Source organism: Pogona vitticeps, chromosome 4 (genome assembly GCF_051106095.1).
Source record: "Pogona vitticeps strain Pit_001003342236 chromosome 4, PviZW2.1, whole genome shotgun sequence".
NCBI lineage: Eukaryota > Metazoa > Chordata > Lepidosauria > Squamata > Agamidae > Pogona > Pogona vitticeps.
The window spans coordinates 126,989,079-127,014,303 of NC_135786.1; the positions used below are offsets into that span (position 1 = coordinate 126,989,079).

Genomic DNA, 25,225 nt, shown 5'->3' on the forward strand with positions numbered 1-25,225 from the left:
TCTGTCTCGGTTTCTTCTCCCCCCCCCCGCTTGGTGCTCGCCGGTTTCCGGTCTGGCCTAAAGTTCCCGGCAGCCCCTGCGGTGGAAGGTCCGAAAATGAGCACCATGTTTGCCGACACCGTTCTGATCGTTTTCATTTCGGTCTGCACGGCGCTGTTGGCCGAGGGTGAGCGTCGGGCAGGGAGCGGGGCCGCTTCTCCCAGTCGGAAGAAGGGCGGCTTTCGGGGGGGGGGGGGGAGGCCCTTCTGCCTTTGGCAAGCGGAGGGGGGGGGGGTTGCAGCTCTGTGGTGGGCGCTGTTTCCCATTCAGGAGCGCCGTGCTCTTTCCTCGCTCGCTGCCTGTCTTGTGAAGCGAAACGGTGTGTGTGCGTGGGAGGGCTCGGGATGACGGGGCTCTGCGCCCTCAAGTGAGGGAAAGTGGCTTTCCGGCAGCTATCCAGCCGAGGTCGGGGGTTCCGGTTGGAGCCGCAACAGGCTGAGCCTCGTTGAGGATTGATCTGTCGGAAAGGGGAGGAGGCGGCCGGCAGATCTTCTCCCTGCATCTCTCTAGCATAGTGGTCCCCAGCCTTAGGCCTCCAGATGTTTTTGGACTACCACTCCCAGAAGCCTTCACCACCACCTCTGCTGGCCAGGATTTCTGGGAATTGAAGTCCAAGAACATCTGGAGGTCCAAGGTTGGGGACCACTGCGGGTCTAGCAGATGAAAAAAGGATGCCAAAGGGCGACCGAGAGGACAGGGGTATAAGGAGCCTTGCTGGCCAAAACGGACAGCCAGTTCTGATGGTGTGGTTTTCGGGAATTGAGCTGGCTGACATGGGTTCAGATTCTCACTCCGTCACGATGCTCAGGTTAGATTCTCAGCCTGACCTACCTTACAGGGTTGTGGAAAGGAAGAAGTCCATGTAGGTTACCTTGAATTCACAAAAGGACAAAGGTGACGCAAATGGGCCCCATCTGGAAGGGGGCACTCAGGCACCAGGAAGGCTCTGTTTTGGGAGCACATTTTCTCTGGGAGAGGTATATTTTGACATGGAACTTAGTAGACTGCAGATTGACATTGCTGCCCTGCAAGAGACGAGATTGCCAGACTCGGGATCTGTCAAAGAAAAAAACTTCACATTCTTCTGGCAGGGAAAACCATCAAATGAGACCAGGGAATATGGTGTGGGCTTTGCAGTCAGAAATACTCTGCTGAGATCCATTGTTCCACCTACTATGGGGAGTGAAAGAATCCTGTCTCTGCAGCTCCACTCATCAGTGGGACTGGTCACCCTCATTAGCGCATATGCACCAACGCTGTCATCCACAACAGAAGTGAAAGACAAATTTTACGACAAACTGGCTGCTACTATCAAAAAAGTCCCTGAGAGAGAGCCACTGTTCATTCTTGGAGACTTTAATGCTAGAGTTGGTGCTGACAACAACTCTTGGCCCACCTGTCTAGGCCGTTTTGGCATTGGAAAGATGAATGAAAACGGCCAACGCTTGCTGGAGTTTTGCTGCTACTATTGTCTTTGCATCACTAACACTTTCTTCAATACAAAGCTTCAACACAGAGTTTCTTGGAGACATCCAAGATCCAAGCATTGGCATCAGCTCGATTTGATCCTCACTAGACATTCTAGCCTTCCTAGCACTACGATGACACGCAGCTACCAGAGTGCTGACTGTGATACTGATCACTCTCTGGTGTGTAGTAGAGTAAAACTGCGAACAAAGAGACTGTACCACACAAAAAAGGAAGGAAGACCATGTATTGACATCAGCAAGACTGGCGATCAAAAAAAGGTGGAGAAATTTGCCCAAGCGCTTGAGGAAACCCTTCCAGGCCCAGCTGAGGCAAGTGCACCTGAACGTTGGGAACATTTCAAGAACGCTGTTTATAACACTGCCTTGTCCACATTTGGCAAGAAGACCAAAAAGATGGCCGACTGGTTCGAAGCCCACTCAGAGGAGTTGATTCCAGCCATTGAGGATAAGAGGAGAGCTCTAGCAGCATACAAAGCCTGCCCTAGTGAGTACAGCTTGCAAGCTCTTCGAGCTGCTCGTAGCCAAGTCCAACAGACTGCCAAGAGATGTTCCAATGATTATTGGCTCCAGCTCTGTTCTCAGATACAGCGAGCAGCAGACACAGGTAACATCAAGGGAATGTATGATGGGATCAAGCAGGCTTTAGGTCCAGTACAGAAGAAAACTGCTCCCCTGAAGTCTGCCACAGGCATGTTCATCCAGGACCAAACACAGCAGATGGACCGCTGGGTGCAGCACTACTCTGAGCTGTATTCCAGAGAGAATGCAGTAACTGAAGAAGCATTAAATAACATTGAGTGTCTCCCTGTCCTGGAAGAGTTGGACAGTGAACCAACCTTAGCAGAAATCAAAACGGCCTTGGATTCCCTTGCCTCTGGCAAGGCACCTGGAAAGGATAACCTCCCTGTTGAAGTGCTGCAAAGAGACCATCACCACCGAACTGTATGAAATCTTTCATCTTTGCTGGAGCGAAGGTAGAGTACCACAGGACATGAAGGATGCAAACATCGTCACATTGTACAAGAACAAAGGAGATAGGGGCGACTGCAATAACTACCGCAGCATCTTTCTTCTTAGCGTTGTAGGAAAGCTGCTTGCCCGTGTTGTGCTGAAGAGGTTCCAGGTGCTTGCAGACAGAGTCTACCCAGAATCACAGTGCGGATTCCGAGCAAATAGATCCACCACTGACATGGTATTCTCCCTCAGACAGTTGCAGGAGAAATACAGGGAACAACAACAGCCACTCTTAGTGGCCTTCATAGACCTTACAAAAGCATTTGACTTGGTTAGCAGGGATGGCCTTTTTAAAATACTTACTAAGATTGGATGTCCTTCTCGACTCCTTAGCATCATCAGGTCCTTTCATGAGGGAATGAAGGGCACTGTAGTTTTTGATGGCTCAAGATCAGATCCCTTTGACATCCAAAGTGGAGTGAAACAGGGCTGTGTCCTCGCGCCGACCCTGTTTGGAATTTTCTTTGCTGTCATGCTGAAGCATGCCTTCGGAACTGCAACAGAAGGTGTCTATCTCCGGACTAGGTCAGATGGAAAGCTGTTTAATCTCTCTAGACTGAGAGCAAAGACCAAAGTTCAGCTGAAATGCATGCGGGACTTCCTCTTCGCCGATGATGCAGCCATTGTTGCCCACTCTGCCAAAGACCTCCAACAACTCATGAATCATTTTAGCAAGGCCTGCCAAGACTTTGGACTAACTATCAGCCTGAAGAAAACACAAGTCATGGGCCAGGGTGTGGACTCACCTCCCTCTATTACCATCTCCATGCAAGAATTGGAGGTTGTCCATGAATTTGTGTACCTTGGCTCAACCATCTCTGACGCTCTTTCCCTAGACGTCGAGCTGGATAGACGCATTGGCAAAGCAGCTACCATGTTCTCAAGACTCACAAAAAGAGTATGGCTCAATAAGAAGCTGACAGCATACACCAAGAACCAGGTCTATAGAGCCTGTGCCCTGAGTACACTCCTGTACTGCAGTGAGTCCTGGACCCTTCATGCACGGCAGGAGAGAAAACTGAACACGTTCCATATGCACTGCCTCCGACGTATTTTTGGTATCACCTTGGCAGGACAAAGTTCCAAACAGAGTAGTCCTAGAACGAGCTGGAATTTTTAGCATGTATGCATTACTGAAACAGCAACGCCTACGCTGGCTCGGGCATGTTGTGAGAATGGCTGATGGTCAGATTCCAAAGGATCTCCTGTATGGAGAACTAGTGCAGGGAAATCGCCCCAGAGGGAGACCACAGCTGCGATACAAGGATATCTGCAAGCAGGATTTGAAGGCCTTGGAAATGGAACTCAAAGATGGGAAACCCTGACATCGGCGCGTTCAGCCTGGTGGCATGCGGTGCATCACGGCCTCTCCCAATTTGAAGAGACCCTCGCCCAGCAGGCTGAGGCAAAGAGGCAGTCACGAAAACAGCAAAATCAGGGAGCTAGACGGGGTACAGATTGTATTTGTCCTAAGTGTGGAAGGGATTGTCACTCTCGAATTGGCCTCCTCAGCCACTCTAGACGCTGTTCCAAGTCCTCCATACAGAGCACAATACCATAGTCTCTCGAGACTGAAGGATGCCTATGATGATGATAAAAGCGGAGGTTAAAAACATGGAGACACACCATGTGCTTCAGCTTCCTGCAGAGATTATTCCTTCTTACGAGTCCGTTGGTGGCAGGAGCATTGTTCCATTCAATTTTAATAGTGGTTTTAACTTATCCTGTAGCTGGCTGAATAGATCAGTGGTTTAGATATCTGGCTGCAGAGCCAGAAGATGGGAGTTCGGATCCCCACTGTGCTTTCTGGGAGAACCAGCCTATGTAGTCTTGGACAAGCTGCAGTCCCAGGGCACCCCCTGAAGAAAGAAATGGTAAACCTGAGTATTCTCTACCTGTGAAACCCTGAAAAGGGTTGCCATTAGTTGGAATCAACTTGACAGCACACAGTTGTTGTTTTTGTTATTATAGTTTGGAGTGAACAGAGTGCAGCCCATAAGTCACATGTGTCCTGAAAGGCACTTTTGTGGGGTCCCCAGAACATCTCAATGTCCCCAGTGCATTTTCTCTAAATAAAGTGCCCTGGACAATTCACAGAGCAGTCCTCAACTTCCCCAATTTACATGTTGAAAATGGTTGCCTAGTTCTGCTGTATACCAGTAACAGATTCATTCTCCAAATGTGCCTCCATATATAATCATGGTTTTATTTTAAGAAAGAAGAATCATCAGGCTTTGGGAATTTAAAGTCAGAAGAAGTGTTAGGAAACGGTAGAGCAAAAGAGAGCTTGAGGGGAAGGGGAATCCCACAACCATCTAGTGAGGAGTGTGCACAGTTCATAGTGTAGAGGCATGGAATAGAGCATCTTGGAATAGGGTGTTGCTGGTCAGAACCCTAGAATTCCCCTCCCTCCCAAAATTTAGAAGGCTTCTTAAAACGTTGCTGTTCAGAGAGGCCTTTCATTGCAACCCTGCCTGGCTCCATGCCTTGTGCTCTACCTTCTATTAGGGTAATACACATCTTGTAGTGATTTTGTTTTATTTCTTGGGTTGTTTTAATTATACAGTAATTTCATTGTTTCATTGTTATTGGTGTGTATTCTTTTTTCATGCTGTAAACTGCCCAGAATAGTGCATTGCATTAATGAGGTGGCATAAAAATTTTAAAAATAAATAAATTAGCAATAATAAAAAAATAAAAAGGTGTGAGCATTTCACTCTACAGCATTTTGTTGCAGTTCTCATTCAGTGGACAGAAAATGTAAAGATATAAACTGAGTGCCTATTTGTGGGAAAGGAATAGAGTATGACAGACACTTCCAACTAACTTGTCAGAAACAAATTGGTTTGATGCATGGAGGTGTTTGTATTCTTATATTGTTAGATAGTACAGCGGTTCTGTTATATTACAGATGTTGCATTCTTCACCTGTGAAAGAAGTAGTGTTGTAATTCATATTCTATGAGGCATGTGCAGAGAATTAATGCATTCTAATTGGAGGAGAAGCAGTGATGTTGCACACACAGCCTCCTACTAGATTTTACTCTCTCATTTTCCTGGGCTACTTTCCTTGCAGCCTGCGATCCACCATGACGAGAATTGAATCAGATGCAGTGTACAAAGAAGTAGCCATGTTAGTCTGTCTAAGCATGTTGGCAAAAGTAAAAGGGAAAAGAAAAAGGATGGGGAAGCAAAATATTGTAGTACAAGACTGACGGCTTATTTCAGGGCTTATCTAGATGGTTTGGAAGGAATGGGCTGGATTGGACTAAATAGGGTCTAAAGGAGATCTCATGTAATTTAAAGCTCATATTACTATTTTGCAACAGTCCAAATGTATTTGGTTTGAATAGGCAGGTTAGTTGGATGGAACAGTAACAAAGAATCAGGATAGGAGAATCACTATGAATGCTCTTTCTCTCTTTGAAGGTTACATCACTTATAGGCTCCTATCACTACTTTTACCTTATAGGTAGGACATGCTGATATTGGATGGGTATGGCTAGTCTAGAAAATGGTTTTAGCTAGTTCTGCGGGCTGCCAATTTAACTAAAATATGTGTTCTAAAATATTACTGCTGGTTTGGCAATACACATGATTATTCTGTATCTTGTGTGATTCGTTTCAGGTATAACGTGGGTCCTGGTTTACAGAACTGACAAATACAAGAGGCTGAAAGCAGAAGTGGAGAAACAGAGTAAAAAATGTAAATGTCGTCTTCAAATGCAAATAGACAATAATGATGTTTGTCCCAGAGATTTTTGGTTAACATATGCTACAGGATACTAGTCGTGATCTGTATATCTGTAAGCCATATTCAAGTGTTTATTTTGAAACTATATACAGTGAGCTGGGAATATGTTGCATTCTTCACCTGCGAAGGTGAGAAGTAGTATTGTAATATGCTGGGAATATGTACTCTAGTCTTGCCTTATCAATACTTGATCTTCCCACATAGCCAAGAAAGTCTGAAAAGGAACTGTGACCTGCTTGATAAACTAGTCCGTCTAATCTCATGCATCTCTGTAGCCATGTTATCTTAAATGTGGCTGCAGCTCCTTTACAGTTTTCCAAAACAACCAGAGAAGGTCTGAAGTAGAGGAAGCAGGGCACATGTGCCTACCTCCCTTAAGGTTTAAAACAGAACGCCATGATGGGACTAGTATGAGAGGCCCTATACATCTCTGATACTAGTGATTGAGAGAAAAGAGCAGAGCAATGCTGTTGCACTTGTGTTATAGTTATGGACGTTTCGTAGACATCTAGTTGCCTATTGTAGACAACAGAGTGCTGTACATGATGGGTCTTTGATCTGATCCAGCATGGCTTCTTGCATGTTGTTTTTTCTGAACTTGAAAAAGCCTTCTGAGACAGCATACTTAAAGTGGCATTAAAGAGTTAAGCAATATGTTTGGACACAGCAGTATGCCAAAAAGCAGTACGCTTAAATTGAGGCACTACAGTGCTAAAACATGTGTTCTTATGTATATTATGCATAAGAACAGTAACAGGCATGCAGAGTAAATAATTTTAAAATCTATTTCCTGGTTTATGGGAGGTAGAACAATCTTATGTGATATGCAATGCCCCATCTTAATTTTTCCTGCTTCTTATAAAAATATTTTTTTGAAAATCTGTGTATATTCTAAATCTGATTCTATGAAGGATTCTGGAGGAAATTCCTGTTCTGTCCATAATATGGTCCCAGTTCAATGTCTGTTGATATTTATTCAGTCATTTATTTTCTTAAAGTATTTGTAACACTCCCTATATCAACAAAGTTCTGGTGGAATGCAATTTATAAAATCATATTAAATAGTCTAAAATACTTTAAATACTTTAAAATCATTTTGAATATTTGAAAACAATAATTCAAAAAGAACAAAAACTAGCACATGGAGGTATTGGAAGCAAAGTTTCCTCTAAGGCACACGCAACTCTGCCTTCCTCCACACAGCTTTGCACAGCAAAGGTTTTCAGCTCCTTTGGTTCTGGGGATGATGGAACCCCCCGCACGCAGGGGCAGACTCACATGCATGTGTGGAGTCGCACACATGCACAGGGGCAAAGTCACATGTGCAAGAGGTGGAATCCCACCCAGCAGGGCTGAAAATTAGAGGTTTGAACTTGGTGCTAAAATAAAGATAGTTTTGACACTTGTTGCACTTTTAGGGGAGAAAATTCCATAGCTGGTTTATTACAGCTGAGAATGTCCTTTCCTGCATCTGTACATAGTACATCAATTATGGAAAATGAAAGAGAGCGCCTCCAGGAGATGCTCATGATTGAGTAGGTATATGTGAGGAGAGATGTTCCCTCAGAACTGGTATGATGTAAATTTTGTAAGGTATTCCTATCAGCAATCTAGCTGCAACATATTGTGCTAGTTGGCCTTCCTCTTCAAGGGCAGTCTCACTTAGACTAGTCTAAACAGAAAGTTATGAGTGCACAAATTGATGAGGCTAGGTGCCCCTCTTCAGAAATTATTGTAACTGGCAGATGAGCTGAAGCTGCCCCTGGGCATTCTGACCCACTGAGCCCACCTCGGCCTTTAATTATAGGGATGGATCCAAAAGTAGTCACACATTACACACCTGTATGTTCAGAGGGAGTGCTGTCCCATCTAGAACAGTTTGCCCACCAGTTTACAGGCATGGGAACCATTAAAACGTGTCTTACTGGCATTCAGCTTCAGATTTTTGGCTCTCATCCAGCCCATTACGGAATTCATTCTTCCCAATATAGCATTCAGACACTGGTGCAGCAGCTGATTTCACCTGCCTCTGGTGACAAGGAAAAATGGAGTTGGATGTCATCTGCATACTGCTGCTCTTAAGAGTGCCGATGATCTCACCTGGCAGCTTCATAGAGATGCTGAAGAGCATGGTAGAGCCCTGTCACAGCTTGGTAGCTATGAGGCTGAAAAGAAATTCCCCACTGCCCCTGAAGATCAGAACAGCATCATCATTTCCCTTGTTCCTGTTAGAAGAATCTTCCAGAACATCACCTCTCCCCATGGATACCCAGTAGAGGAAGTAAGAGTAGGCTGTAGCTATTCATTTCATTCCCTGCCTGTCTCTTACTGTCGTATTGTTCCTCTCCTGTCTCTCCCCCGTCCCCCAATCCTTTCTAACCCTTAAGCTGTTAACATCTCTTTCTTGACAGTGGGCTAACCCCCTTTTCTGTGGGCCATGTTGCTCAGGCCTTGAGACATGGTCTTCTGTCTAGTCTAGGAAAGGCTTTTCTATCAAATGTTTTTCTAAATAAACCTAGCAGTCTTATTACAGTACTCTAAAGAACAGAACAATAAGGTGACTTTAAAAGCTCACAAGAACACCATTGCTGTTTTCTCTGCTAAGTATCTAAAGCTATTTGGAGATCTAGGAGAATCAACTGTGTAGCATTCCCCCATTTCTTTTCCAAAGCATCTTAGCTATTTCACTTGCAAAACCCAGCCTAATATCATACTGACATATATCCTGGTAATCAGTTTCATTCAAGAACATTCAGAGTTGCCCGTCCACTACAGTCTTAAGCTTCTTGCCCAAGAAAGCAACAGGCACCACCTTCTGACATAATGAGATGGTTTGCCCCCCTGGCCTGAACTAAGCCAGCTCTTAGCAGTTAAGGCAGTAAGGGTTGAGTTTGCATCTAATGTGTTGAACCCAGTGTCAGAGGGTTTGTTTGGGAGCAGTTTTATCAGTAGCCCTTTCCATCTCACCATTCCATAGCTTTGAGAGAACCCACCCAGGACTATCAGTTGTAAAATCCCATGGATATTTAAGGTAAAGGTAAAGGTTCCCCTTGACAATTTTTGTCCAGTCGTGTTCGACTCTAGGGGGCGGTGCTCATCCCCATTTCCAAGCCATAGAGCCAGCGTTTTGTCCAAAGACAATCTTCCGTGGTCACATGGCCAGTGCGACTTAGACACAGAACGCTGTTACCTTCCCACCGAGGTGGTCCCTATTTATCTACTCGCATTTGCATGCTTTCGAACCGCTAGGTTGGCAGGATATTTAGGATGAGCCTTTATCTTGTGAATTTCACATGACACAGAAAAGTAAGAATATTTTGTCAAAAGATAGTGCAGGGAAAAAATAGCTGGATAAGACTAATCATTTTATGTGTAATGTGTTTATTTTTAAATACTGTATAATTTTTTAATGTATGGCATTTATGTTTTGAAAATATATTTAACCATATAATCCTAATGGTCATATTTGAGAAAACAGACTGAAAAACAGGAGAATGTTGTGAACAGGACTGTGTTGGGGTTGGGTAACAGAGCAAATATCCTCTTTCAAAAAACAGAATATATTTTATACAGTCGTATTTGTGAAAAACAGCTAATAGACTGCATCTGTTTTAACTTTTGAAAACCAAAAAAAATGCAATTGCATTTGTAAAGACCTATTTCAGTAAAGGTAGATTAGCTAATTTCTTACTCTATTTGCTTTTTCTTAGAAAAGATTATTACTGAATTATGCTATAAGGCTACATACAATACACTTTGCATTTGATATAAAAAGAAAGCATGTGATTTTCTGATCAGATGGTACTTCAGCAGTGATAGTGATAAAGAGCAATTTGTAATGCTCTGGCTAAACTAAAGTAATACACGTTGAAGTTGGGAGTAAAGACAGCAGCTTTTTTCCTATTGCAAGGGAATCCTGCTTGTCTATACTGTAAACTGCAGTTAATGTTTTTTTTTTAAACTGATCTCTGTGGACCAAACTAGACAGCACTGAAAGCACTCCAAACCAATAATTTGGGTTTCTCTCTGACCAGAAAAGAGCTAGCCAGCCTTTTGTATTTACCAAAATACTTACCTAATTTGACAGTAGTAGATTCAAGGATGCTATTTGTATTCTTTAGTTCAGAACAGAGGTGTCTTAGTTATAATGAGAGTTTGGTGCAGAGGATTTTGTGTTGCCTTAAATCAAATGTATTGTGGACTAGAGTACATTTCTTGAACGAAATATTATCCTAAATTGGTAGGTACATTAACACATGAACATAAAGAAAAAAGATAAACAAAGAAGAAATTTAAGTAATAAGCTGAGGAAATTAGGTTCTTGTTCTTTAATACGGCGTATTGTACTTCCTCAAATTCTTGTTGCAATAGACTCATACTGATAGTATTTTTTTTTCTTTTAACACTTTTGCTACTATAACTTTGGCCAAAAATATTCCACCTTATTTTACTGTTGAGCTCTTGCCCTACCTATTTATTTTGCTGTAGGTACAGTGGTGCCCCGTATAGCGAGGTTAATCCGTTCCGGATTAACCTTCGCTATACGAAAACATCGCTGTGCGGGGCAGGAAAACCTATTGGAACGCATTAAACTTAGTTTAATGCGTTCCAATAAGTGTGTAAACTTACCCCCTCCAGCGATGTTTTCGCTCCGGCGGCCATTTTGGAGCCGCCGATCAGCTGTTCGGCGGCTCCAAAATGGCCGCCGGAGCCCCAGTCGTCACAAAGCGAGTGTGGCGATTGGGGCTGATCCGTATAGCGATCCCCAAAAAGGGATCGCTATACGGATTTTTCGTTAAACGGTGCACTCGTTAAGCGAGGCACCACTGTATTTGTTGTGACCTAGGAGAAAGTAACAGGGAGTTATAGTCTTTATGAGAACAACTCACAGTGTTGTCTAATCTCTGCAGTGGAGAAAAAGAAGGAAACAATTACAGAATCAGCTGGCCGACAGCAGAAAAAGAAAATAGGTAATGTTTGGAAATATATGTAGCTTTCTAAGGAGTTATTATTTTTTAAGGTAGTTTCATAAGGAGTTGTGGGGAGTAATTCCTGTAATTCCTGCTCTAAAATATGCATTTTTGTGTTAATGAAGTTGGCTTTCTGAAAAATTAAATCTTTCATGTTTGCGAAATGAAGTTTCTTGCATTCATGGGCTGAAATCTTGCTGTGCAACTTTAAGCCAGGCAGTAAGGATGACAGCTGTAACTATGTCATATACAAAAATATGTAAGAATAGTACATTTTATTTAGAAGCCACATATACCAGTTTTAAGGATAAAAATAATGGCTGAAATCCTATTACTTAAGTCACAACTAGAGTAGGCCCATTAAATCACTGAAACTTACAGAGTAGTGGACATACCAAATCCTCATTGGTTTAGTGGGTCTACCTTAGCTGCAACTTACTGTGCTAAATAAAATAAATAATACCATTGTTCCTGAGATTGAAGAGTAACAACTGAGTTCCTTTCCTCCGAGTTGGAATTATAATAATAATCTTGTAATGATCTTAGAATTCTATGTAGTTATTGTGCAAGAATATTGCAGTCACATTTAATTTTATATAGATTGCAATATTTACATATTTTGTTCTGAGACTCTGTGTGTGTGTGTGTGTGTTGTGTGTGTTGTGTGTGTGTGTGTGTTTAATTTTGAGGGGTAAAAATACTTTCCACTGCCTGCACAAAGTGTTGGGAAAGAAGGAGACTGTTGTTTTCTCCTTTCTCCTTGTCACAATACCAGTAATGAGTTGTTAGTCTTGGCATGTTTATGCTAAGCTATACTTCAATCTTCCAATATGCTTTTCGGTTACACCAGGAATGTCGTTCATAGGCTGTTTTTCCAGTTATAGAATGCATAGTGTTAGTTCCTTACAGCCTTGTTGGAAGTGAATGCCTGACCCTGTGACCTGCAGTAACTTATTTCTTACTGTTTTTCAGAGAGGCAAGAGGAAAAACTAAAAAACAACAACAGAGACCTGTCAATGGTGAGAAGGCACTACACACTCAGTAATTCCTGAATAGGAGTCATTGGGACAACTTGCTTGAAAAAGCAGTATAATGTGCCTGCATACATCATAGCACAGAAAAAGTGACCACATTCCACCATCTCTGGGAACACAGCACTTAAAGCAACCATCCTGTAAAACTAAAAATGGTTCCCACCACACACCTGTTGCTCTTACCACTGTCAGCTAACGTTATGCATTGGATTTGGCTAAAGTCTGGGCAGCTATGGGTACATTCATACCAAAGCAAAGCAGATAGTCTCCAGTTCTCCCTATCCAGAAGCTTCCCTTAGTCCAAAATATGACAACAAAAACGTCAGCTAGGATTGAAGATTCAGTTTTAATGAGCCAGTGCTGTGCTGCCCACTCTGGTTGCTACTTCATTTCTGGACCCAAGTGCTGGTGTTAAATTAAGGCTTAGTTGCCTTGTGGACAAGTTATCTAAATGAGCATTTCCTCCCATATATACCTATCTGTACCTTGATGCCATCTTGTGAGGCCTTTCTCTAGCTGACTCCAGAATGAATTTATGGTGGGTAGTTACAAGAGTGAAGTTCTTTCCAGTGGTGGCACCCCATCATTGTGGAGTGCCCTCTCCAGACAGGATCAATTGGCACTGTTTTCTTTTTCAGGATCAGGAGGAGACTTCTAGACTCCTGGGTTGTTTAGTCCTCCCATTCTTTATTGTTTTTTAGATCCTTGTGCTGCTGTTGTCTTCTCCTAGTGATTTTATTCTGTGTCTCTTTTAGACACCATGTTTTGTTTTGTTTTCTCTTTTGTGTTCTTTGTTCTTGTGATACAGTAGTTAAACTGTGTTACTGCAGTCAAAACTCTGCAGATGGTGTGACTCAAGTAATAAGTGTCTGTACTTGTATGTGCCCACTCTAACAACCAATTTTGCAGCAAGAGTGGGGAAAGAGTGTTCTAAACAAGGAGAGTCCCGTTCTCCATTTTTCTCTTTTTGTTTGTGACATTTCCTTCTCATTTTTGAAATGTTAATAAGGGTCCTCACTTACTCTTTTCATTGCAGGTCCGTATGAAATCCATGTTTGCAATTGGTTTTTGTTTCACTGCTCTGATGGGAATGTTCAATTCCATGTAAGTGGCTACGTCACATTATTTTAAAAACTGTTACTAAAACTATATTATTTGTTCTTTTGTGTTTACTGTTTCTAACTGGACTTGATAGAGAACTGTATAGCATAAAAGCAATTGTGCTGGTATAGATAATACTACACTTGTACAAATAATCAATTATAGGCAATGTAATAATATGCAATACAGTATATGGGTTTGTTGATTATTGCTGTGATAGTTACAAATAACACAGTGAGATATCTGCATGTCCATGTTAATGTTTGTACTTTTTGATTTCAGATATTACTTTTGGGGACTCTACCAGAGGTTTTCCACAGAATGTTGAATTCATATTTATATTTTCTCAATGAATATCAGTCTTTTATTGTGATAATAAGCCTTGAACATATAGCAGCTTTGAAGCCAGATAGTGTTACTGTTCTAATAGAAATTTTGTAGGCGCTCCTCACACTCCAGCAATAGATAACTGTATGCTTACTGCTTGTTGCAGTCATTGTTCACAATACAGAGCATACTTTGCCATTGTCCTATGTCATCCTAACAATCCTTTGAAATGGGTGATGCTGAAAGGAACTGACATGATTAGGATGTTTGCAAAAGAAAAAGAAATATTGTATCTCTTTAAAATTGAAGCTGACTGGATAGCTCATTGGTTTAAGTTATCTGGCTGTGCCTTCCAGGAGAAGAGCCAGCCTGTATAGCCTTGGGCAAGCTGCACATTCCCATGGTGCCCCCAGAAAAAAGAAATGGTAAACCAGTTCTGAGCACTCTTATCTACGAAACCCTGAAAAGGGTCGCTTTAAGTCAGAATTTACTTGATGGCACATAGTCAAGTATCTAAAGTGCGTGGCTGTGCATGCACGACTCCGCCTCCCTCCACGAAGCTTTCCTCCTCTGCGCAGCCCCTTTGGTTCTGGTTGCAACAGAACCCCGTGCCGGGGGGGGGGGAGGAATGGAGTCGCAGGAGAGAGAGAGATGGGCCAGTAGCACTGTGTGGTAAACTGTTCATTATTGCTTTTTATGATACAACATGAAGCAGTCATTTTTGTGTATAGACTGTAGTTTGTCTTGCTTAATTCTGTTCCCTAAAATACCTCATGATGAGAATATCCATTTCCATGACAGCCTGACAGTACTGGTTACAGTACTTATCATGGCTCCCTGTTGAAAATGTACCGTATTTTTCGCTCCATAAGACGCACCTTTCCATAAGACGCACCAAATTTTTAGGAGAAGAAAACAGGAAAAAATTATCTGCTTTCTTCTCCTAAAATTTGGTGAGCCTTATGGAGAGGTCCATCTTATGGAACACACCCTAGGGTCCTAGGGTGTGTTCCAGGACCCTTTGGAGCCTCCCCCTGCCTCCCTCGGGGGCGAGAGGGGGTGAAATCGCCACCTTCTGGGGCTCTTCTGAAGTTTCCCAAGCCTCAGAAGAGCCCCCAAAGGTGGTGATTTCATCCCCTCTGGCCCCCAGGGGAGGCAGGGTCAGTCTCCAAAGAGTCCTAGAACACACCCTAGGACCCTTTGGAGACTCACCCTGCCTACCCCGGGCGACAGAGGGGGCAAAATAGGCAGCTTCCAGGATCTTTTCTGAGCCTTTCCAGGCTCAGAAAAGGTCCTGGAAGCTCCCGATTTTGCCCCCGCTGTCCCCGTGGGGGTGGGTGGGTGGGAGCCTGGCAAGGGTCCAAGGGAGCCTCCCACCCCCCCATGGGACCAGGGGGGGTAAAATCGCCAGCTCCCGATTTTACCCCCCCCCCGGCCACGTGGGGGTGGGTGGGGGGAGGGTGGCATGGGTCCAAGGGAGGGTCCCTTGGATCCTTGCCACCCTCCACCCACCCACCCCCACGTGGCCAGGGGGGGTAAAATTGCCAGGTTCTGGGAGTGTTTGGAGGCTCCCCAAGCCTCCAAACACTCCCAGAAGCTGGCGATTTTAACCTCCCTGGCCCCATGGGGGTGGGTGGGTGGGAGCCTGGCAAGGGTCCTGGGAGGCTCCCTTGGACCCTTGCCACCCTCCACCCCCCCATGGGACCGGGGGGGGGTAAAATCACCAGCTTCTGGGAGTGTTTGGAGGCTCCCCAAGCCTCCAAACACTCCCAGAAGCTGGCGATTTTACCCCCCCTAGCCACGTGGGGGTGGGTGGGGGGAGGGTGGCATGGGTCCAAGGGAGGGTCCCTTGGACCCTTGCCACCGTCCACCCCCCCCCACGGAGCGGGGGTTTTTTAAAATCGCCAGCTTCTGAGTGTGTTTGGAGGCTTATCAAGCTTCCAAACACTCCAAGAACCTGGCGATTTTGCCAGGGCTGGCCCCGTGGGGGGGTGGGGGGAGGGGGGCAAGGGTCCTGGGAGGCTCCCTTGGACCCTTGCCACCCTCCACCCACCCCCCCATGGGACCGGGGGGGTAAAATCACCAGGTTCTGGGAGTGTTTGGAGGCTCCCCAAGCCTCCAAACACTCCCAGAACCTGGCGATTTTACCCCCCCTAGCCACGTGGGGGTGGGTGGGGGGAGGGTGGCATGGGTCCAAGGGAGGGTCCCTTGGACCCTTGCCACCCTCCACCCACCCCCCACGGAGCAGGGGGGGGTTTAAAATCGCCAGCTTCTGAGAGTGTTTGGAGGCTTATCAAGCTTCCAAACACTCCCAGAACCTGGCGATTTCGCCAGGGCTGGCCCCGTGGGGGGGTGGGGGGAGGGTGGCAAGGGTCCTGGGAGGCTCCCTTGGACCCTTGCCACCCTCCACCCACCCCCCCATGGGACCAGGGGGGGGTAAAATCGCCAGGTTCTGGGAGTGTTTTGAGGCTTGGGAAGCCTCAAAACACTCCCAGAACCTGGCGATTTTGCCAGTGCTGCCCGGTGCGTGGGTGGGAGGAGCGTCGCAAGGATCTGAGTGAGCTTCCAGGACCCTTGCGACGTTCCCCCCACCTGGAAGCTGGCGATTTCGCCGGTGCTGGCCCCGTGGGGGGGTGGGGGAGCCTCGCAAGGGTCCTGGAAGGCTCACCCGGACCCTTGCGACGCTCCCCCCCATGGGGCCAGCAGCGACGAAATTGCTGCATTCACACCATTAGACGCACTGACTTCCCCACCCACATTTTGGAGGGGGAAAAGTGCGTCTTATGGTGCAAAAAATACGGTAACTGGTTATTGTTTTACCCACTTACTTCTCCTGTAAGCTAATTCTAGGTCTACTAGACAGAACTTGTTTGCTGTACTGAAAAAGTGGGTTTTAATGAGGATTCACAGTGTGATCTGCTTGGTCATTTTCATTTTGATGGTTTGGTTTTTTATGTCAGACAAGAGAAAGTTAGTGGATTCCTCACTGATTCTTTTAATCATCAACATTCCTGCATTTAGTTTGTGTCCATAGCTGTGTCAAAGACATAAGGCCTGTGCGTTGTAACACTTCCTGCTCACTTTTCTTTTTTTAGTAATGGCCAGAAGAGGAGGCAGGAACCACGTAGAATATCACACCATAGATCGGGGGAAGCTATCAAAGGGAGGCAAACATCCGTTCCTAGCCATTCTGCCAAAATGCCTTGGCTATCTGCAGCGTTGGCACTTGTTCGAAGATGTAGCTCCTTGACTTTGTTTATCTGCAGGAAGAAACACTCATTTAAGAGTTTGTTGTACCAGAAACACCTGCTAAAATTGAGCAAGATGAGAGGAAATACAACTATGCAGAATAAGAGGTGCATTTGGAAAGTGTTTAGCCCAGGTCTAAATCCAGTTCACATTTATTCCCACAGTAGTTTTAGTTAAAGAGCATCATTCACTTCTACATCTGCCAGGAACGTGGAATGTACAGGTTCTTTTCTCCTTTGCAGCAGTAACCAAATTTTTCCATTTGGCAACACATAATATTCTTTCAAATATATGGATATCTTCCATAGCTCAGATGTTAGTCCCTTAATTTTCTGTACGTGCTATTATTCTGTTAGTGTTACTTGACATAAGTGATGCTTATCTCCATAGGACCCAAGATATCTGACTTCAGGTCCAAGTCATGGTCAAGTCAATTTTTAATCTCCAAAATAGGCAGAATAGGAACATAACATACCTCAGAGGGTTGTTATGACAGTGGATAAAATGTCTGTGATGGGCTGAAAATGTATTTTTAAAATTATTCTAGGCTGTAATAGTCAAAGAAATAATGGATGTTTTAAGGATTTAGCTTTCTTTTGAACCAAATGCATAGTGTATTACACATACTATAGATACATAGTCAGTGGCAAGAAGCTTAACTGTTGAGGGGCCATTAATGTGCTGTGAAACTGGTACACTACAGCATATACCTAGAAATGAATTTTCTTTGTTTAATGTCTTCTTGGTGATCTGAGGTGAAATGCTCTAGCTGAAAGACTGCCTCTTTCTATATATGCCTATCCAGAGTGTACAATCATCTTCAGAGCCCCTTCTTTGGGTGCTTCTGCCAAATGAGGTGAAGCAGGAAAGGCACCCCACTTATGGAATATCTTCCACAGAGATGTTCATGCTTTTTCGATGTTAGCATTCCTGTTGGTTTTTATGTTAAGTTTTTTTTTTGTCACACTTGTTGCTGGTTTCTGTGTTGCATCATCTGCTTTTATATATAGGGATTTTAGCTGTTCTGTAAACCAGCCAGATCTTTAGTTGCTGGACAGTACAGAAATATAATAAACAAGCCAGCAAGCTGGTGCCTTATGTGGAGATAAGGCTGGGCCGTTGCCATACACCAATAACCAGGGGCTTCCATTTCCTTTTCCCAGATTTGATGGCCGAGTGGTTGCAAAACTCCCCTTTGTACCACTTTCCTACATCCAAGGCTTGTCCCATCGTAATCTTCTAGGTGAAGATTACACAGATTGTTCCTTCATCTTCCTCTACATTCTCTGCACCATGTCTATTCGGCAGGTGAGTGCTACACCGATTTATTTAAAACTTTTGCTTTTGCAGGACACAGCCACCATGTGCACAAATCTTCAGAGCTCTACAGAGACATGGATGCTGATGTGAAGACAAGGGAGGTGCTCTCCCTCAACTTAGAATCATATATTTCTGTATTATCTTAATATAGGCAGACATATTTCAGCATAAGCTTTTGTAGTTTATAATCCATGTCCTCAGAAAGATAAGTGTACTATTTAGTCATCAGTTTATATGCATTAGGGCATATAACACATCACTCTATTGGTGGCCAAGATGCTTACATAATCAACATTTTGAACATAATGTTGTTGCCACATTGAAAGCTCATCTGTATCTGTTCACTGTCTCTGTTCACTTGCTGCTGTCACCATAACCATGAATACTGTATATATAAACCGGAGCAGGGTGGATAAAATCAATGTTTTTTTAAAAAAATCTATTTAAATATTTTTCGCTCCATAAGACACACCACATTTTTAGGAGAAGAAAACAGGAAAAAATAATCTGGGAATTTTGGCCTGCTGGGCCAGTGGGTGTGAGAGTGGGGGAAGCCTCCAAAGGGCCCAATTCCAGGACACTTCAGAGGGGTCCTTCTGAAGACCCTTCTGAAGGGTCCTGGAAGGCACTCTCGGACCCTTTGGAGGCTTCCCCCACCCTCACCCCCGCTGGCCCAGCAGGCTGAAATTCCCAGATTTTTTCCTGTTTTCTTCTAAAAATTTGGTGAGTCTTATGGAGAGGTCCATCTTACGGAACACACCCTAGAACCCTTTGGAGGCTCACCCAACCCCACCACCACCACAGGGCCAGAGGGAGCGAAATCGCCACCTTCAGGGACTCTTCTGAAGCTTCCCAAGCCTTAAAAGAGTCTCAGAAGGTGGCGATTTTGCCCCCTTTGACCCCGTGGGAAGGCTGGGTGAGCCTCCAAAGGGTCCTAGGGTGTGTTCCAGGATCCTTTGGAGGCTTACCCTGCCCCCCCATGGGACCAGAGGGGTGAAATCGCCACCTTCAGGGACTCTTCTGAAGCTTCCCATACACTTTACCCCCGATGTTTTTTTGGGTGGAAAGTGTATCTTATGGAGCGAAAAATACAGTAAATAAAAAAAAAATTCAAATTTTGATTTGGTTTCTGGAGTGACTGGAGAAACTCAGTTGTTAACAACAGACAACAAGCAAAGTGAAAGAGGACAGATTAGAATCCCAAATGCAATTTTTCAGCAATGGTAGATAGAGAGCTGTTCAAATAATCATTGAAAAGAAACAATTAAAAAGGGAAAGAAAACATCTCACATAAGATCTAAGAAATTAATGGGAAATCTAAAACAAGATCAGAGATGCTGAAAGTTCAATGTAGAGTGCATTATCTGATCAGGATGAAATAAAGAGAAGATGGAAACAATATTCTGAATTATGGGTTTTGTCAAAGAATCATTTGATGAAGAATGGATGGGATAGCAATAGAGCTATTCCAAGCTGAAGAAATTGTATATGTTACAGTCTCAAAAAGATATGTGAATAAATATAGAGGACAAAACAATGGCCTAGAGACTACAAGCAATCTATATATCCTGAACCCAAATAAAGAAAGATAGCCAAAGATAGCAGTGAAGATTCTTAACTATAAGACTATCAAATTAATGTCACATGCAAATAAAGGGATGCTCCAAATTTTATGACAAATACTCTTACCAAATATGGAATGAGAAACACTGGATGTTCAAGTGGAATTCAGAAATTGAAGAGGCAGTAAAGGTCAGACTCATACATTGGCTACTGGATTGTACCAGAGGATTTCAGAGGAAAAATGGTTTGTATTTTATACATAATCCTTTGACTATGTGGATGATCAAAGGCAATGGATTGTTCTAGAAGAATTGAGTGTGTCATAACATTTGGCAACAGGATATTTTGGAGGTCATCAATGCATAACCTTCCCCTTCATGGATTGCTACCTTGTCTTAGCGAAGGGGCTTGAGTAATTCAGAGAGTCTATGGGCTATGCCGTGCAGGGCCACCTAAGACGGACAGGTCATAGTGGAGAGTTCTGACTAAACGTGATCCACCTGGAGCAGGAACTGGCAAACCGCTCCAGTATCTTTGCCAAGAAAACTCAATGGCAGAAACAAAAAACTAAAAGATATGATGCTGAAAGATGAGCCCCTCAGTTCAGAAAGTGTCCAACATGCTACTGAGGAAGAGCGGAGGACAAGGACAAGTAGCTAAACTCCTAAACTCCTACCTTAATTTATATAGAGTTGAAACTAGTAGATTACTGGGTGGGGCACCTGGAAAGCTAGATAGATTAATGATGGATCTCTGTGAATACACTTTTCCATTCCTTGGATCTTTCTTGCTACTGTACGCAGAACCCTGGCAGGGAGCTAGGAGAAAAAAATCAGCATAATCCATTTATAACTCCACAATATATGTTAACTTGGCTTGCACATCCCAGATTAAATCTTACATTGGCTATTATCAGTGTAGCCAGACTTCCATCAGTTACAAGATGGTCTGGAAGGGAGAATGACCAAAACAGCTAGCTTCCTTCCTCTGCAATGGCTAGGACAACTTTTACTGCAGTATCTTCCCTTTTTCCCCCTCCCTAAAGGCTTTTAAAAATCTAATCCTACCAGCAAGCTCCCAACAGAATATGTTATGTTGCCCGTGGAAGTTCCCGAGTTTTCTTCCTTAGAGATTTTCAAAAAGATGCTCGATAGAAATGTGCTAGGCATGTTTTAGGTATAGCTTAAGAGTGAGCATCCTGTTGTCCTTTATTGTACTTATGGCGGACTTTCATCTCCCATCAGCCAGCATGACCAATAAACAGAGTGACAGGAGTTGCAGTGCAGTGTCCAGATGGCTACAGATACACTATCCTTTTCACAGCCTCATTAAGATTTAGTCTTAAATCATGGGCATCAGCCCTTCATGTTTTTATGCTGGTACTGCAGGGGAAAATTGCATAACAGATGTTTTTTCCCCTTTAAGAAAAAATTGGGTATGTTGTTGACATACCTGCAGTTAGGAAACAATTTAATTGTGAGGCAGGTATAGGATAGCAGAAACTTTATAAGCCCTACTTGGAACAAACTTTGGAGTAGATAGCTAGTGGGAGTACATTGGAGGGACAGTGCTGTATAACAACTGTTTTTCTTGAGTTTTCCCCACCCCTCCTGTTTGCTTGGAAGAGGGAAAACAGATACTTGACTACTTCACACTTCAGGGAGGCACATCTGAGGTCTGATAACATCCCTGATAAGTGAACCAGTTATCTCTTGGTTAATTTGGCCTTGGATATTTCGATTTTAGGAACTGCTATGAGCCTTGACATGGATACCACTCACTTCTGACTCAAGTCTGATGTTGCCTGAAATATCTCCTACAATGAGCAGCTTCCTTTGGGCTGTTTCCATCTCCCTTTGGCACGTCAGTCCTGTCTTAAGAGTTCTTCCTGTCTTCCTGTTGAGGGTGTGAAGTGCTGCGTAGACAAGTCTTCAAGGGCCCTTAAGAGGCTGAGAAACCCCAACTGAGACATCAGTTGTGTGAAGATCTACATCCTGTCCCTTTGTCACCCCATGCAGTCTATAGCTTGTCAAATTAAATGTTTCCGTATGCAGATTTTTCCCATTCACACTCTCATAATTGAGATTATTGTTCTGATAGAAAGATTTACTTTATTTGTTTTTGTTTATTATTTATTTATTTAAAATATATTTTAAAAGGACCCAAGGCAGCTTACATCGTATTCGCAAAGGCTTTCACGGCCGGGATCTAATGGTTGTTGTGGGTTTTTCGGGCTCTGTCCTCTGAAGATGCCGGCCACAGAGACTGGCGAAACGTTCGAAAGAACAGCCTTCAGAACACGGCTAAAAAGCTCGAAAAACCCACAACAACCAGCAGCTTACATCCTTAAAAGACTATATTTGAACTTAAAAGTAGTAAGAATGCAAATACTAGAAAGGGTCAAATACTACACTGTAGCATGGGAAACAAAAACACCAAAACACATTCAAACCCATAAGGCACAACAATCCATTTAACAACCCTACTTTAGAATTTCAGCTTTTAAATCCATCCATTTCCAAAGCAAGCATACATTCCAGCTTTTTTCACAAAATGAAGATGCTGACATGCACATGAATACAACCTTTGCATAACTTACAGCAAAATTCTGTGCATGTCTTCTCAAGTATGCTGCACTGGGTCATGTACATGTGTATAGGATTTTAGTCTGAAAGGCATAATACAAAAATTTGGACATACGATTTGTATGCTTGAATCACAGAGAAGGCATTCCACAGTTGCATGACCAGATATTTGAAGGCCAGAACTTAAATTCCATGCATCCTACTTTGGGGTGAGACTTTATATAGACCTGCCTGTCTTTTGAAAAACATTGTTTTTATTAGTATCTTTTGAGTCCATACTCCAGGACATGGAGATCAAAAGATAAAAAGCTCATATTTGCTTACAAATAACCCGACACTGTGCCAGATTTTTAATATCGCCCTTCCGACAGACTGCAAGGAGGAAGTTCCTCTAAGGCAGTGTATGTATGCTGGGGAGGGTGCTATCCCATTTTACCTTCATAACTCTCCTGTGAATAAAAATTTAGAATGAGAGATAGTGGCTTGAATCCACATTTCCTTAGGGCAAACTGTTTTCAGTATCTCAGTAAACTATACAATTGTCTCTAGAGTGCTGGCTTGCATCTAATCTAATTTTTCTTAAAGTGCCTGTGAGCCCTGGGAATTGTTCTGCATAAATCTTTCCTGTTTGGCTTGACAGGATATCCAAGGCTCTTGCTAACATTTAGGAATGTGAAAATCAGGGAATGTTGCTGAAAATATTTCTTCTGGACATTGATGAAAAAGTCAGTGAAATAAACCTGGCACAATGCAACTGCAGGTCTGATTAAATCCCCTTTGTGAATATGAAGCAGCAGCTTATGAGAAACTGTAGGCAGTGACAGTTTATTCTAGTCTTGTATAATTTGTGATGTGAAAATGAAAGTATGTCAATAAGCAGATGCAAATTAAGCATATTTTCTAACCTTACATAAATATGTCCTGTTTATTCGTTTTATTGATGTTCAAGCTTTGCAGAATTGCATTTTACAAGGAACTTTCATTACAAAGCAGTTGTGGAGTTAGTTACAATTAGAATTATTGAAGAATAATAGCAAGATAACCATGCAAGTTATGGAGGCTCTCTCCTTGGAATTTTGAGCAATGCAATGCCTTTATGTGCTATATAGTGCTATAGACAAGCTGACAAGGCCTTTTCTGAGATTTCTGAATCCCAGTATAGGGATAGATACCATCCATATGGAATCATGTACTCAACCATGGAACAAGAGTTCTCTTTGAGCTATAACACGTCCGATGATTGTCCTAAATCCAGATGTTGGTCCCAAATAAAGTATACACATTAAATGAGTGCAAAGCTGGTAAGTGAATATGTTCCACTGATTTAATGGATCTACTTTAGTTGGGAATAACAAGTGAAATTAAGGCATTATATTTTTTCTCTTTTTCAATTGTTAAATTGTTTTAAACCTTTCCACTATAATTTGCCATATTTGCTTCCCGAAGCATCAGAGATTAGCTGTCTTGAGCTGTTATTTGTGGGCATTGCTCAGTTTGTTTGGAGAGGCATTATACCTAAACGAGATTAGATAGCTAAAGTTATATTTCCATTGTATCCATCAGCTTTTGAAGGAGGAATCTTGCTCGAGTGAATTTTCTGTTGGCGTTATCAATATCCCAATTCTGACAGAACTGTAGGTTACATACTTATGTGGGAATTTAGTTTTAAATAGTTTTAAGTTTTAATTGCAAAAGCTTCAAAACTTGATTTGAGTGCTGAAGTTTGAGCCTCTCATTTTTCCCCCTTTCCATCATTAAGATAGAAGATTCATGGTCACTTAATGATATACATTTTTTCTCATAAACAGAGTAGTGAAAGTAGTAGAAAGGATTCTCTGTATTTTAGGGTCCGCTGTTTACTGCTAGTCTTCCTAATCTAGCAGTTATAAACCAAAGAGTAGCAGTTTGTTGAGGCTGATGTATCTGCTTTATAAGTAGGTCTTCACTATTTTAACTTAAGTAAACTAGATTTCTCCAAATCCCATACTTAGTTCTTATGTCTGCTTCCTTATCAGAATATCCAGAAGCTGTTGGGTCTGGCTCCTTCACGAGCTGCCACCAAGCAGGCTGGAGGATTCCTTGGCCCACCACCTCAAGCAGGGAAGTTCTCCTGAAATAAGAGGAGTCAGTTGTCATGTCTCAGCAGTGGAAGCGTGAAGAAACTCTGACTCAGCAGAAGGCTTTTGAAATGTACCTGGATGACTATGGTCAACTATGGCGTCTGTGTTTTATAAACTGGTCAGCACCAAAGCACATTTTAGGCTGGATCCTACTGAGGGGAAATACAACAACGATACATGTGATGCCTTGCTTTACTAAACACATAAAAAAACTATTTCATTTTGTTTGAAAAGAATTAATGAGCAGTGACTGAGCTAAATAAACAACAGTGACATTCTGTTAAAAGAATCTCTTACAGTAACCTTTTCTGAAGTAAAAATAAAAGGAATCGTGCTTCCTTCTTTGCTTATTGATGATGTGGCTGGATCTTTTATGCACATTAGGTAAATATCAACCTAATGTGTGGGAGCTGAAGAAAAGGGTAAAATCTATGCTAAATCTCACTATGGAAAATATCAGAGATACAGATGTGACTATCTTAATACCTTTCTACCACAGAGAGATGGTGCCTAGAACAAGAGCAGCATCCTACTCCTGAATATATGGGTGAGGTGCCCCCTGCACAGACCAAGAACTGTTCCTGCTTTATATAAAAAACACAGTGGGACCATGTTTAGAGTACAGTACTCTGCATAGTTCTGGTTGCCACATTAGACTGT

The 25,225-nt window shown here is 43.0% G+C and overlaps 1 protein-coding gene across 2 annotated transcripts; it reads left to right on the forward strand.

The window, feature by feature from the left end:
* The first annotated feature begins 9 nt into the window (after positions 1 to 9).
* Positions 10 to 24,915, forward strand: TMCO1 (transmembrane and coiled-coil domains 1). Of its 2 annotated transcripts, XR_012086638.2 has the most exons (8): positions 10 to 166; positions 6,171 to 6,248; positions 11,207 to 11,266; positions 12,239 to 12,285; positions 13,337 to 13,404; positions 18,141 to 18,285; positions 23,086 to 23,205; positions 24,461 to 24,915. XR_012086638.2 is itself a non-coding variant. In XM_072998310.2 (7 exons), exons 1-7 carry the CDS (start codon positions 97 to 99, stop codon positions 24,557 to 24,559), a joined length of 567 nt encoding a protein of 188 aa, XP_072854411.1. In that variant the 5' UTR covers positions 10 to 96; the 3' UTR covers positions 24,560 to 24,915. The 2 variants fall into 2 exon arrangements, 1 of the variants encoding a protein (XP_072854411.1); XM_072998310.2 differs by lacking the exon at positions 23,086 to 23,205.
* The last annotated feature ends 310 nt before the right edge of the window (positions 24,916 to 25,225 follow it).

Excerpts from the sequence above, each read along its gene's own strand:
- TMCO1 (XM_072998310.2), top strand. The coding sequence starts at position 97 with ATGAGCACCATGTTTGCCGACACCGTTCTGATCGTTTTCATTTCGGTC. Across the intron at positions 6,249-11,206 it reads GGAGAAACAGAGTAAAAAAT|TGGAGAAAAAGAAGGAAACA; the intron begins GTAAATGTCGTC and ends TAATCTCTGCAG. Across the intron at positions 11,267-12,238 it reads ACAGCAGAAAAAGAAAATAG|AGAGGCAAGAGGAAAAACTA; the intron begins GTAATGTTTGGA and ends ACTGTTTTTCAG.